At 35.8% G+C, this 15,461-nt stretch overlaps 1 protein-coding gene across 3 annotated transcripts in view; it reads left to right on the top strand.

Annotated features, from left to right (window-relative positions):
- The window catches only part of acsl1b (acyl-CoA synthetase long chain family member 1b), a 28,943-nt gene that overhangs the window by 3,935 nt on the left and 9,547 nt on the right, over positions 1-15,461 (top strand). The window contains exons 1-12 of one of the 3 annotated variants that reach the window (XM_082176993.1): positions 2,034-2,191; positions 6,255-6,457; positions 6,543-6,657; positions 7,706-7,770; positions 9,704-9,805; positions 10,634-10,733; positions 10,846-11,021; positions 12,963-12,995; positions 13,088-13,139; positions 13,335-13,408; positions 14,453-14,530; positions 14,616-14,750. In XM_082176993.1, coding sequence (XP_082033119.1) covers positions 6,263-6,457; positions 6,543-6,657; positions 7,706-7,770; positions 9,704-9,805; positions 10,634-10,733; positions 10,846-11,021; positions 12,963-12,995; positions 13,088-13,139; positions 13,335-13,408; positions 14,453-14,530; positions 14,616-14,750 — 1,125 coding nt within the window. In that variant the 5' untranslated portion in view covers positions 2,034-2,191; positions 6,255-6,262. Of the gene's footprint in view, positions 1-2,033; positions 2,192-6,254; positions 6,458-6,542; positions 6,658-7,705; positions 7,771-9,703; positions 9,806-10,633; positions 10,734-10,845; positions 11,022-12,962; positions 12,996-13,087; positions 13,140-13,334; positions 13,409-14,452; positions 14,535-14,615; positions 14,751-15,461 lie in introns of those variants that run through there. The other 2 variants (XM_082176995.1, XM_082176994.1) reach the window with 2 other exon arrangements.

The raw sequence follows: 15,461 nt of genomic DNA, 5'->3' as shown, positions 1-15,461 counted from the left end.
TTTTCTTATCAAAAGAAAATATACAATTTTATATTTTGCATGACCAAATTAAGCATTTTATTGGATTTTATATGTTGTCGGATTGTGACATTATTTACATGGCAAATAAACACAGTTACTTTTTCTTTTTAGTGTTTTTTTATTTTTTTTATTTTTTAGGATCTTCCATAATAATTTGCATTAGTTTCTCATTGCATGTTAAAATGGACATCAACAAAAAATTGAAAGCAATGCAACAAATACTAGCATTAAGTATAAATACTTTATCATTTAATATATGTGTCCTTTGACCCTCAAACACTGTAGTTTATCTGAGTTCTGAGTTTATTTATGCAAAAACTTCAGTGTCACATGATCAGAAATCATTCTAATATGATGATTTGCAGCTCAAGAAACATTTATGATTATTTTAAATGTTGAAAATATCAATTTTCAGGATTCTTTGATGAATACAAAGTAAAAAATAAATAAAAATCCTTTACAGTCACACTTAATCAAATTGAATTGCTCAATAAAATAAAATCCCTTCATATTACGCCTCAGATCAGTGTAAAGCTGTCCTGTTCTCGAGCCTCATGTGGATGTCACATGTCTGCTGCTCTCTCGTCATAAGTTGCATGCCTTGAATATATATCTGGATCTGTTCCACTCAACCTCATGCCACTGTTTTCCATTTGTTGTGCCACTGTTTTTAAATAGCATCAGGGGAGGGTTCTCCGGCCCATCGGGTGAGCGGCCCGAGGGTCTGTCATTGGTCTCGCCCGTCACAGCCGGAGTTTAAAGGACATGGTCACGTTACCTTTGCCCTGGAAAGCGCAGTGGAATGAGACTGTGTTTGTATTTATCAGCTCCTCTTGACGGGTCGACACCAAACCCGTGAGATTACGAGGAAATAGTCGATAAATAAACGGAAGCGTGATGCTATCATAGGTAGTGATTGAGCGGTATCAGCTAGGCCGATATGTAGCGATTTAACCTTTGACCCTTTAGTCAATAATTGTATCCCTTAAAACTCATCTTTGATCACCGAAATGACATGCCTTAAAATAGCTTGAATGTAACTCGACACCCTTGCCTCATTTACTATGCGCGGCTCTATGAATATGCAAATGAGCCCCGCCTCCACTCACTCACTCAGCTCAGAGATCCACTGGTTGACGATCACACGTTGATCTGATTGGTTACAAGGTAGTTTGTGACGTCAGAAACACCAGCGATTTCAAAGCGTGTGTTTGAGACTGTCTTTGGTTCACTGCAGATTTAAGGAGAAAATACTCAGCAATGCTGTCGACTTATGAACTTACACATGATTTGCATATTAAAAACACCACATAGACACATAAACTACATTAAAAGCTGAAATCGTTTGATTTTCACCACAGGGAGACTTTAAAAACTGTGGGTCTGTACGATTTCCTAATGTTTTTGATCAAGGCTGCATTTATTTGATCAAAAAATACAGTAAAATCAGTAATATTGTGAAATATTATTACAAATCGAAATAGCTGTTTTCTAATGTGAATTTATAGTAAAGTGTAATTTATTTCTGTGATCAAAGCTGAATTTTCAGCATCATTACTCCAGTCTTCAGTGTCACATGATCCTTCAGAAATCGTTCTTATATGATGATTTGATGCTCAAGAAACATTTATGATTATTATCAAATCTTTGATGAGTAGAAAGTTCAAAAGAACAGCATTTATTTGAAATAGAAAATCTTTTGCAACGTAATAAATGTCACTTTTGATCAATTTAATGCGTAATTGCTGAATAAAACACATTTTGTAATCTTACTGACCCCAGACTTTTGAACTGTAGTGTATTTTGAAGCATTTGTAACGTTGGTCGTCTAATCATAGGACTTTTATCACAGTCTGATGTAATCAGCATGTCTCTCTTGTTGAGTATTGACACAGTTATCATCATATCTAGTCAGTTGTGGGTTTTAAAGTTTTTTTTATCTTAGCTGTTTTACTATTGGTCGGTTGCTCGTTTGACTTCCTGCTCTGTGATTGGCTGAGACAGCAGGTTCTAAGAGTGTGTGTGTCCAATAAGGAGTCTTCTCCTCGGCTGCACATAAACTCAAGCTGTAGTTGTTCAGACTGAACCGCTGTTACCTTCACCTGGTCATTCATTTCACCTTCGTGTTGCAGTGGTCACGTCTGGACGTACCTTATTCTGCTAGTCTCAGGTGAAGTGTGTGTGTGTGTGTGTGTGTGTGTGTGTGTGTGTGTGTGTGTGTGTGTGTGTGTGTGTGTTGTAGCTGTCAGTGGTTACGTGGGTGCAGGAGACACAGTGGCACTTACGTTTGGACGCACCTTATTCTGCTAGTCTCAGATGAAGTGTGTGTGTGTGTGTGTGTGTGTGTTCTGTGCCTTTGCTGTCAGCAGCTGTACTGTGATGAAGGACAGTCAGACATGTTTTGGTCTGTGCTGAGGGGTTGAGGAAACTATATTTCATAGTACAAATTACTTTTGACAGAACATTACGAATGATTTAGTTTCATTTTGATTCTGAATGAAAGCATATTGATTTTAGCTGGATTTAACTCTTTGTGTTGTTTGTATGCAGTCATCATGAGTTTACTAGTGTTTCATGCTGTGTGTGTGTGTGTGTGTGTGTGTGTGTCTGTGTGTCAGGACGTTTTACCCCGGGGCTGTAAGAATAGAAGTGGGTGAGAGGTTAAAGGAGTAATGCGTCCTCGCACGGTTTAGCATGAATCACATATAGCATAGCTGGCGAAGGTGACTCACATCTCTTACCTAATGCTCCTGATGCTAAGTGTGTTAGCTTGTTTCAAATGAAACTTGTTGTACTTATAATAATTGATTTGAATATGATCATAATGTTTAGTTGGGCCACTTCAGTGTTCGATGGATGCTTGTTTCCGCCACAGAATAATCTTTTTATCTCACTATTCTGACTCTTTTTTTTCTCTTTTTTCTCTTTTTTCCCCTCATAATTGCGCAATATAAACTCTGACTTTTTTTTCCACAATTGCAATTTTAAAGATATAAACTTGCAATTCTGTCTTTTTTCTTGCAATTCTGACTTTTTTCTCGCAATTGCGAGTTTCTATTTTGCAATTCAGAATTCAGAAAGTCAGAATTGCGAGATATAAACTTGAAATTGCAAGTTATAAAGTCAGAATTGTGAGATATAAAGTATAACTTTATAACTAGGGATATAGTGTCCCTAGTTCTATAAAGTAAAAATTGTGAGATTGCAAGTTATAAAGTCAGAATTGTGAAATATAAACTCGAAATTGCAAGTTATAAAGTCAGAATTGTGAAATATGGGGCCCTATCTTGCACCCAGCGCAAGTGACTTTGTACACCGACGCATGTATCATTCCTATTTTGCACCCGCGCAAAGCGGACTTTTCCCTCCACAGAAGCACGTCGGTTAACTAAGAAATACACTTGCGCTCCCGGGGGCGGTTCAGCGCAAAGAGGAGGCGTGTTCCGGCGCAAACGTTCCTTCTTGCTATTTTGCAGGTTTAGAAAACAATTGCGCCACTAACCAGGAAAAAATAGTTTAAAGTCAGTGGCGCGTTGCGCATGTTATTCATAGGCTATTTTAAGGGCGCATGCTTGGCCATAATCAATGTAGCGTGTGCACAACGCGCACTTTGATTCTCTCATCTACACAGAAGCAGCAGTTTTCATTTTTGCAAATCATACATTATTACGATAGATAGATAGATAGATAGATAGATAGATAGATAGATAGATAGATAGATAGATAGATAGATAGATAAACAATTTATTATAAAAGCATACATCTAGCTTACACATTTACCCAAATTAACCGAAGTTAATTTGGGTGGGTTTCTCCATTTCAATGTAACTTCTCTCTTTTACGGCCGTGACGAGAGCGTTGCTCTCCTTGGCTGTGAACCGCTCCTGGCGCGCGCCTGGCAAATCCGCCGTTACAATAGCAATCCGCTATGGAAAAAGCGCATCTGCTCTTAAAGGGAATGTGAGATGACGCTCTGATTGGTTTATTTCACGTTACGCCCAAACCACACCTATGAATAATGAAGCTACTTCAGACCAACCCATTTTAGATTTGCGCCTGGCGCAAGAGTCATTTATCCCGCCGGGAAAATAGCAACAGCGCCGAGACCCGCCCACAAAGTTACTTGCGCTTTGCGCTTTGACACTTGCGTTTCAGATCGTTAAAATAGGGCCCATAAACTCGAAATTGCAAGTTGCAAAGTCAGAATTGTGAGATATAGCCAAAACAAAGCATTAGAAAAAAATTGGTGTTATTTTGGTATCTTTTATAGTTTTTATTATTATTTTTGAATTCCATTTTGTTTATATTTTCTGTTTTCATTTTAATTTCAGTTAAAGTTTCAGTAATTGTGTTTTTGTTGTTGTCATTTTTATGTTTTATTTATTTATTTATTTAGTAAATCAAGTTAAACTAAATGAAAATGGGAAACTAGCCTAGCTGAAATAAAATAGGTATTTAAAAAAATAGGTATAAAATAGGGTAAAAGTTAGCACTTTTTAGAAATGTTTTTAGTTTAATAGTTTTGGTTTCAGTTATAATAATAAACCTGTGTAGGATTTACTTTGACAAAAAATTCTCAGAAATTGCCTGTAATATTTACGAAGAAACTGCAAATAACACATAAACGTAATTTTGAAGTAGAAAAACGGAAAAATTTTCTTGTAAAACGTACTACAGTCATTTTTGTTTTATTTTTCATCTTTTTTTATAGTGTGGGTGAATCATAAGAAATCACACAAGAACATGTCTGGGTCATGAATCAGCACATGAACATTTCCACACAATGAACATTTTGTGAACACAAGTTGGTGCTGGTTTTGTGAAGTTGTGTAAGGTTTAATGAGGAGTGTTGAGATGTTGTGTAAGGTTTAATGACATGTTAGAGGAGTGTTGAGAAGTTGTGTAAGGTTTAATGAGGAGTGTTGAGATGTTGTGTAAGGTTTAATGAGGAGTGTTGAGACTGCTGTTAAGGTTTGATTTGAGTTGAGTTACAGGTGTAGTAGATTAACATCATAACCTTACACAACATCTGATAGTTGCTTGAGTTTGACCCTTCACTGATTGGTTTAGATAATGTCACAGTTCACCAATTGATTGCTCAACACAATATTTCAAAACACTTGACAGGATTTTATGGCACAATAATGTGCCAATAAAGAAAGATTTTACTGAACTGATTTTTTTTAACCATTGGAGGAAAATAAGCAAACTTCCACATTGTCTTGGTAGTGGGTATTTTAATATTCATCATATTTCCTTTGATTTTCATCCAAAAAATCGAAAGAAAATGTATAATTTTTTATTTTGCATGACCAAATTAAACATTTTATTGGATTTTATTTGTTGTCGGATTGTGACATTATTTACATGGCAAATAAACACAATTACTTTCTTTTTTTTTTTCTTTTTTTTTTTTGTAGGATCTTCCATAATAATTTGCATTAGTTTCTCATTACGTGGACATCAACAAAAATTCAAAGCAATGCAACAAATACTAGCATTAAGTATAAATACTTTACCATTTAATAGATGTCTCCTTTGACCCTCAAACACTGTAGTGTATCTGAGACTGGAAGAGTTTGGTTCGTGTTGTTCATGTCGAGAAGACGCTGTTTTCTGTAAAACTCACGCCATCGTTACTGTTCGTATCACTGAGTATCAAGAGCTGAGATTCAGATATGATAATGAGCGTTTGGTTTCTGACCAATCACAGCAGACTTCGCCGTCTGACCAATCACAGCAGAGCAGCTCTCATAGAGGCGGGGCTTAGAGAGACTGAATCCTTGATCGAAGCGTTTCAGACATGGATATTATGAGAAAAATAAAGTGTTTTTTGACTCTGAATGCATGTAAACAATGTTGTAGGAGACTCTAAAATAACATTATAGCACTTTAATATTATTGTGGGATGCTTAGAATTATGCAAGTAGTGAAATTCTGTGTTTGTTCATATGTATTTATGATGTATTTATGTACGATCATGTGTTCATTTAAAGAAATCTTGTATAATATGACTTGCTGTTTTTGTTTGTTTGGTTTTTATTGTATTTATATGATTTTTGTAATTTAATTTTTGCCATGACAATAGCCTTGAATGCTGACATGGCACTAAATAAAACAATCTGAATCTGTATTGATGTACGATACCAGTGTCCAAGAGACTGAACAGTAATGTTAAACTAAACTAAACCTCTCTCTGCAGTATGTAATGTAAACCCTGCTGTCCTCCACAGATTCAGTCATGCAGGCACACGAGCTGTTGAAGCAGATGAGGATCCCCGAGTTCTCCGAGGTCCGGGATTATTTCCGCGGTCTCTCCACCAACACACTCCTCGGCATGGGCGCGTTCACCGCGGTCACGGCGTACTGGTACGCCACGAGACCCAAAGCCCTCAAACCGCCCTGTGACCTGAGCATGCAGTCGGTGGAACAACCGGTGAGTGAACTCAAATCCTGGCATTGCAATCACAGGTTTGATATTAAACGTATTTAATAGTTGCATTTGTGTTTTGGCCAATCAGGGTGGAGAGTTCGCTCGTCGAAGTGCAGTTTTAAACGGAGGCCCGCTCATGACCCATTTCTACGAAGACGCCAAGACCATGTATGAGTGCTTTCACAGGGGCCTGAGGGAGTCGAGTACGTACTCTTCAGTTTTATTTCAACTAGGGCTGTAACGAGACCCTCATGTCACGATACGATGCATATTACTCATACAGTAATTTTTATTTTGGGTGAATTATACACAATATATATTGTCACTGTACACGATACATTTTGTTGCATTTTGGTATTACGATATATTGTTACACCCCTAATTTCAACCCTTTAAAGCTTCACTTTGAGTACTGATATCGTCACGTCTCTTGAAATCTCTTTAGTGTGTAATGTTGCTGTTTGAGCATGATAAAGCTCTGCAAAGTCACAGTTCTTCTCTATATCAGTGTCAGTGTTTCTGAACTCCTGAAACGCCTCCATTGTAGTCTTGAGTTTCTTCCGGGAACGAACACGTCACAGTATTCCTCATTTACATAATTAATACGCAGAATAAAGGGGCGGGGCCTGGTTGAGTTAGTTAGTAGTGTGTTAAACTGGCGGTTATGGGAAGGGGCGGGACATTTCCCAAACACACTCGAAACGCTCGACCAATCACAACACACTGCTCCAGCCGACCAATCAGAGCACAGTGTGCTTTTCAGAAGGAGGGGCTTCATAGAGACAGGAAGTAAACAGAGCGTTACTGACAGACTGGGAAGAGAGGAGCCGCAACAATGGAGAATATGAGGAAAATAATCAACATTCAAGCAGGAAAACCTGTTCTAGTAGAGCCTGAAAACAACATCAAGATTTTGTAAAATATATCTTTATGTAATAATATCTTCATGCCTTATAATTTAGCAGCTTTGAGCTGGATGAGAATATAGTTTTAAAAGATGTTGACGATGCAGCAGCATTTGTAACAGCAACATATATATATAGCCCTATGCAAGTGTATGTATGCGGATAAAGTTGGACAGACTTGTATATCCAACTTTACATAAAAATCTGGGCAATAGTATAGTTACATTTTGCAATGAAATGTGATGTCAACCTGTGGTAAAGTAGTCACATTATGTTGAATACATAAAAACAACTGTTGCAAAATGCAAACGGCTGTAAATGTGATGTATTTATGTTTCCATTTCAGAAAACGGCCCCTGCCTGGGATCCAGAAAACCAAAGCAGCCGTATGAATGGCTTTCATACTCAGAGGTATACAACACTTATGCATCCATATCTGTTTTATTCACTTTTCTGTAATTGATGTGAACTTTTGTACATATTTAACTCTTAGTGATTCAGAGTGTCAAGATGTTTCTGCTGGTTCAGATTTTTTTTCTGCTGCTTCTGATGTTTTCATTAACCTCAGTACAAAAATGTATGCATCTAAAACAAACAAACAAGTGAAGCAGCTATTAACTCAGAAACACATGTTTGCTGGAAACGGTGACATTCAATAATTTGTTCATAATTTTCAACACAAGTTGTGTTCCAAATTTGAGGCTGATAAAAAATTAGCTTTCAGTATGATTTTGTTTGGCTGCAGTACCAAGTGAGAGAGAGTGAGAGTGAGAGAGTGAGTGAGAGAGTGAGTGAGTGAGTGAGTGAGTGAGTGAGTGAGTGAGTGAGTGAGTGAGTGAGTGAGTGAGTGAGTGAGTGAGTGAGTGAGTGAGTGAGTGAGTGAGTGAGTGAGTGAGTGAGTGAGTGAGTGAGTGAGTGAGTGAGTGAGTGTGTGTGAGAGAGTGAGTGAGTGTGAGAGAGTGAGTGAGTGTGAGAGAGTGAGTGAGTGTGAGAGAGTGAGTGAGTGTGAGAGAGTGAGTGAGTGTGAGAGAGTGAGTGAGTGTGAGTGAGAGAGTGAGTGAGTGTGTGAGAGAGTGAGTGAGTGTGTGAGAGTGTGTGAGAGTGTGTGAGAGTGTGTGAGAGTGTGTGAGAGTGTGTGAGAGTGTGTGAGAGTGTGAGAGAGTGAGTGAGTGTGAGAGTGTGTGAGAGAGTGAGTGTGTGAGAGAGTGAGTGAGTGTGAGTGAGTGAAAGTGAGTGTGAGAGAGTGAGTGAGTGTGTGAGAGTGTGTGAGAGTGTGTGAGAGTGTGTGAGAGTGTGTGAGAGTGTGTGAGAGTGTGTGAGAGTGTGTGAGAGTGTGTGAGAGTGTGTGAGAGTGTGTGAGAGTGTGTGAGAGTGTGTGAGAGTGTGTGAGAGTGTGAGAGAGTGAGTGAGTGTGAGAGTGTGTGAGAGAGTGAGTGTGTGAGAGAGTGTGTGAGTGTGAGAGAGAGAGAGTGTGTAAAAGAGGGAGTGAGAGAGAGAGAGAGAAAAAACTAAAGTAAACTTTTTCAGTCAAAAATGCCCGAACAGCACCTCAAAAAAAAGAAAAAAAAAAAAGAATTCACAGCATCCAATGCATCACAGAAAAACAAATATTTACATTTGCCAGACATAAAAGTAATAATAAAAAATCCGGAAAGTCTTTCGCACTTTCGCCTAGACATCCGCCTATCTTTATTATTGAGCGATGGAATGTATCATAGCTCACGTTTACTCTTCTCTTAGCTCTCAGGTTAATAAGTTACCTGGTTATTTCATAATAACTTAACATAATAACTCCAGTCACTGGACTGACATCCAGCACGCTGTAAAACCTGTGAAGTAATTCGTCCTCTGCTTTGAAGGACTCGTGCAGGGAGACACCAAGTTCCTTCAGCGTGTGTCATGTGTAATCAGAGCGTCCCGCACACACACCTGTGAGAAGCTGGTTTGGGATTTCAGACCACTTTAGTGCAGGTTTTGGAGATTGTCCACACGGTTGTCCACACTGACACAGGTGTTCAGACTCTTCTGAGTAACTGCACATTTACATTCCTGGCTTCTCAGATGATTAGTTTCTTGTTAAACTGCACATGATACTGCATTCCTGTAGCATGACACTGGAAAAGTCAAGGTCATGGGTTCAATTCCCAGGGAATGCATAAACTGATCAAATGCATAAATGTATAGATGCACCAGGATTATTATCATAAGGAAATTGAATTGAATTTAAACATATTTATGGTACTCTCTCTTTTGCTTTGTTTTCTCCCCCCTTCTTGTGTACAGTGAACTGCATTTAACTGATCGTTTTTTGTGGTTGCGTTATTTGTCATGTGGTCTTCCTCAGGTGATTGAGCGAGCTGAGAATTTGGGATCAGCATTTCTACACAAAGGACACTCGAAAAACGGAGACCCGTACATCGGCATCTTCTCCCAGAACAGACCAGAGGTCAGAGCTCAGAGATATGGCCTTTATTACCCGAATTAGTAGTATAATCAACTAAAACTCAAAATACTATTGCTGATAATACTAAGTTGATTTGACAAAAGATAAAAAGTTGTTTTAGGGTGTTTAGATTTTGACCAGATTTAAATCAATGATGTAAATTATAAATTATAAATTAAAATATGATGTAAATCTTAAATTATAAAAACTTATTCAAAGGTCAAGGGTGTAATTCTTTTTTAATATAAAGTACTTTTTCTATCAAGTAGTTTCAGTTTTTGAGTCTTTGTCTGACAGAAGGAAGTAAAAAAGAAAAATTGAATTATTTAAACTTATATTTATTTTTATGTATTTTTTTTTAAGTATTTAAAAAAAAAATCCTATATAATACACACACACACACACACACACATATATACATATATATATATATATATATATATATATATATATATATATATATATATATATACACGGCGCTATATAATTAATATATCATTAAATTATTTATTAATATTATTAATAAAATAATTATTAATTCTATTATTTTTATTCAAATATTTCTTTTTCTTTTTCTTCACTTAATTAATTATTCTGTTTGATGGTGCTAATGGTGCAAAAATTACACACTTCACCTTTAAAGGATAAAAATTAATCTCAAATTGAAACTGAAATTGAAATGACAATATTAAAAACTCCTGTTTAATTCTGTTTAATTTTTTATACTGCATGTGTGCTCCGGCACTCTTCATAGGGTTTGTGCCGTTCATCTTCTGCCCGTTAGAGATTGTGAATATTTTGTGAATCTAATGTCATAAATCTTTCCCTCAGTGGACGATTTCCGAGCTGGCCTGTTACACATACTCTCTGATATCAGTTCCTCTGTACGACACCTTGGGCACAGACGCCATAAGCTACGTCCTCGACAAAAGTACGTCAGTTTCTCATGCAGTTTGATCTTGAAATGGTCTATTTATCAGTCATTGATTTAGTATGCATGCAGATATGCGTCATGCATGTGCATCTGTGTGTGTGCTTTGCAGCCTGTATCTCTACAGTGGTGTGTGATGTTCCCGAGAAGGCCAGGCTGCTGTTGGACTGTGTTTCCGGCAAACAGCACTCGCTCAAAACCCTGATCCTCATCCAAGACTTCGAGGCTGATCTGGTGAGCCGAGGACAGCAGTGCGGCATCGACATCATCAGTCTGAGAGACGCAGAGGTGAATGAACCACAGACTGTCTGCTCAAATCTGTGCTTGACCCCACTGAGCGAGATCGATGTGTGTGTGTGTGTGTGTGTGTGTGTGTGTGTGTGTGTGTGTGTGTGTGTGCGTCTGGTGGTGTTTGTTTGTCTTGATCGTTTGCTCTCAGAACGCAGTGACATTTAAACGGCTATTTATAGAAATTCCTTGAAACAATATAACTTATTTAAAAAAAGAACCAGGAGTGTTTCAATCGGTTTCAATCTACCTATTTTTATGCAAATTTTGGGATATTGCATAAAAAGGCCAATATACACATAAGTTGTGCATAAAAAAACATGTGTGCTCAGTTTAGACACATGATTATTTTTTATTTGATAAGAAGACATGCATAAACTACGATGGAAACACATTTTACCGATGCGCAACAACTCACTCAGCAGAGGCTGTGATTGGATAACTGGATTAACCAGCGGACCAATCGCATCGCAGCATCTCAGATGTCTGGTGTTTCTGAAACGCCCGAGCCGAAGTCTGTCATCAGAATGATTGGGTTTAATTCCCTCCAGAAGCGTCTCACATGATTGAGTTCTCAAACACCAGCATCCGAACGCAAGAGAACATGACAGTGTTTACTGAGACGCAACTCATTAATGATGGAGGAAAGAAGAGAAGAGCCACAGTTTCTTCCCCGATTCCAGCAACTTCTGTTTTTATTACTGATATTTCCCACCAATTTTCCAGGAAGTGACGATTTTGTTCTCTTGAACACATGGGATGGAAACGCTGATTTATTCGCAGATGTTTTATGACATATTCCAAAAGTTAAATTCGTAACTATGGATGAAAGCATGGCTAATGATGGATGTGCATGACTGATTATCATATGCATGATTGATTATCATAATGATTATCTTATTCTTGAGACATAACATTTGCATGGCACTTCATAGGAATATCATAGGAACAAAAATCCATGCCAGTCCAAAAACTCATGCTAATACCACATTTTGTTTAGTTTTTTTGTTTGTGTTTCAGGAATATTTTAATGAATGTTTTAATTAAGCAATTAGCCATGATCACATGACAGAACATTTCACACTGGTTTGATATTTGTTCGCGTGTCTGACACTGCAGTTTTAAGCCAGTTTTATTCTTTCTTTCAATAGTAGTTGCTTGTTCTTTCTGGAAAGTTTTCCTTAAACCAGGGATTCACTTTTTTTTTTTTTTTTTTTTTTTTTTTTGTCAGCTGATTTGAAATATTTACTTGAGATTTTAAGTTAGTATTTCAATAATTTAAAAACAGATTTGCTTGTTCATGGTTCTCTGATACTGGTTAATAGTCCAAATTTTTTTATATAATATAATATAATATAATATAATATAATATAAAAAAATAATAATAATAAAAAAAAATAAAAAAAAATAATATATATATATATATATATATATATATTAATATATTCATTATATATTCATTATATATATTGTTTTATTATATATATTAATTTATTATATATATTAATTTATATATATATATATATATATATACATACATACATACATACATACATACATACATATATATATTTAGTTAGTGTTTTATTTGGATTGTTTTTAGTTTATTTATTTATTTATTTTAATTGTATTTATTTATTTTAATTTTATTATTTCATTATTTGCTTTTTATATCATCTTACACCCCTGTAGTTTGGGAAACCCTGATTCACTCTGTTCATTTGTCAGAGTTGTGATGTGTTGTGTATCTCCCCTGAGCGAGATGAGTTCGCTGAGCTGGTGTTTGACTGCTGTCAGTCTGTGTTTCCTCAGTGTTCACTCAGTGTTCACTCAGTGTTCACCGCAAACACAAACCACACTCACGTCTGCAGCTTCTTCCTCTTTCGCTGAACTTCCTCCGTCTCCTTCATTTAATTAAATGAGTTTCTCTTCCACTTACAGAATATCGGCAAGACCCATCGCCAGCATCCTGCGGTCAGTGCCATAGTTTCTGTTTCAGTTTTTTAAGTTCTCCCATATAATTCTCTATATTTACTGAGTCCTCTCTGTATGTACTGTGTTCACAGCCGCCTCAGCCTGATGATTTGGCCATTATATGTTTTACAAGTGGAACCACAGGTATGATGACGTTTGGATCATGCGTTTGTTACTTGATTCTGATTGGCCAGTTGTGGGTTTTCATTTGCTTCATTTTTGATAATGAAGCTAAACTGTATAATTAATTGTTGATTCCTCACTGTTTTTTCTCACATAATAAAAGCACATGTGATCTGATGAACACAACATCTCTGGTTTGGTCTGTGTTTCTCACAGGAAACCCTAAAGGGGCGATGCTCACACACAAGAACATCGTGTCTAACACTGCAGCCTTCCTGCGGGTCACACAGGTACTGTCTCATATGACATATAACATCTTATATGCCCTATATAAGATATATAAGTGTATATAACACATTATATTACCCTGGCTATATCACACTATATAAGAGAAAGAGTGGATTTTAAGTGCTGGGACTATTGTTATCAGCTTTTGGCTACAAACTTTGACCCAAAAAGTTATCAGGAAGTTCCTAAACTAAAACTAAAACCATAAAAAAAACATTTTTGTTGCTTGAAATAAATGAAAAAACTGAAATTAAATCAAATATAAAAAATATAAAAAAACACACACCAAAACTATTTGCTTTGGCAATATTTCTAAAATTGAATAAAAATGACAAAAACACACAACAAAATTACTAAAACTTTAACTAAAATGTATTAAAAGTTATTTTCATGACAGTTAAGCACATTTTATCCTCCCCTCTCATAAAAAAATAATGCAATGTTATTTACTTTGCATATTATTTTTTTATTTTTTTATTTTATTTGTAATTTTATAATGTAATAATTTATTTTATAGTTAACTCTTTCCCCACCAGCGTTTTTGAAAAAAGTGTATATATATATATAAAATAATGGCCCCCAGAATATTTTGTTGCATGAATATCTGAACATGCAATATATCAAAACTAGCTTAATTCTAGCTTCATGCATTCTTTTTTAATCAAAACTTGAATGTGGATATGTTTCTTAATTTACATAACTTTCATTGATTTATATGCTGTTTAATATTGATGCTCGTGTTATTTTACATATGCATCTGCTTACACATAGATCTATATGATGTCTATGTGCTTACATATGCTAGTGCTCGTTATTGCTTCTTCTTCACCTGTGTTTTGATCTGTAGATTCTCTACTCTTTCAGAAGATGTGTAATAGCGCCCCCTACCGTATAACAGTGAAAATTCTGCCAAATTCCCTCAATGGTGGGAAAAGAGTTGAATGTAATCATGTATTTGCAAGCCCCATCCTCCAGAGTGACTGGACCTGTGATAATATGTTACCGTTTCTGAATATTTAGGATAAAACCCCCCTTTTGTCTTCCAGTTGGCTTGTCCCATCAGCCCTCAGGACGTGCACATCTCCTACCTGCCGCTGGCACACATGTTCGAGAGAGTCGTACAGGCAAGTTCAGGGCGCTTTGCTTTATTCAAGCTTTGTTTTCAGTAAATACATTATTTCTGATTTGGAATAATCCGCTGTTCCTCAGGGAGTGATTCTGGTGCACGGCGCTCGCATCGGATACTTCCAGGGAGACATCCGCTTTCTGATGGATGACCTCACGACCCTGAAGCCCACCGTGTTCCCTGTGGTTCCTCGTCTGCTGAACCGCATGTTTGACAGGGTGAGAACACAGATCAGAGACTGGCTTACACTCGCTACTGGAGACAGGATTGTCATTTTGCATATTTATGCTGATTTTCATATTTTCTTGCTAAAAGCTTGAGGGGAAAACTGCTGCTTTTTCCAAATACATTTAAAATGCATAAACCTAATTAAAATGTATTTTACAGACTTAAAGCAATATCGAATGGCATATCGAATATCTCATTATTCAACCAGTTATTGCATTTTTCTTCAATATCGTGCAGCCATAATTAAAATAATGACAAAAATGATTTATTATTATTATTTAATATTGATTTGAATAAGTATTTTATCATAATAATCTATATTTTAAAATAATAATAATATTTTATAATAATATTTATATATTTTATAGTTATTTTAATTATAATAATTATTATAATTAAAATACCTTTAAAATATATAAATATTATTATTATTTTAAAATATAGATTTATGATAAAATACTTATTTTATTTTACAATACAATAGTATTACAATAGTAATATATTTCTTTATTGATTTGTTTAATTATTTTAATTAAAATAATAATAATAATACTAAAAACATTATTTTGAATAATAAAAATAATAATGTATTATTTTATATTATAATTAAAATAACAAAATATATAATTATTACTATAAAATATTTATTTTTAATATTTTATTTATTAATGATGAATTTTTATTTTACAATAATATTACAA

This window comes from Leuciscus leuciscus (genome assembly GCF_965113295.1).
Source record: "Leuciscus leuciscus genome assembly, chromosome: 8".
Lineage (NCBI taxonomy): Eukaryota > Metazoa > Chordata > Actinopteri > Cypriniformes > Leuciscidae > Leuciscus > Leuciscus leuciscus.
This window is presented reverse-complemented; position numbering and strand designations above follow the sequence as displayed.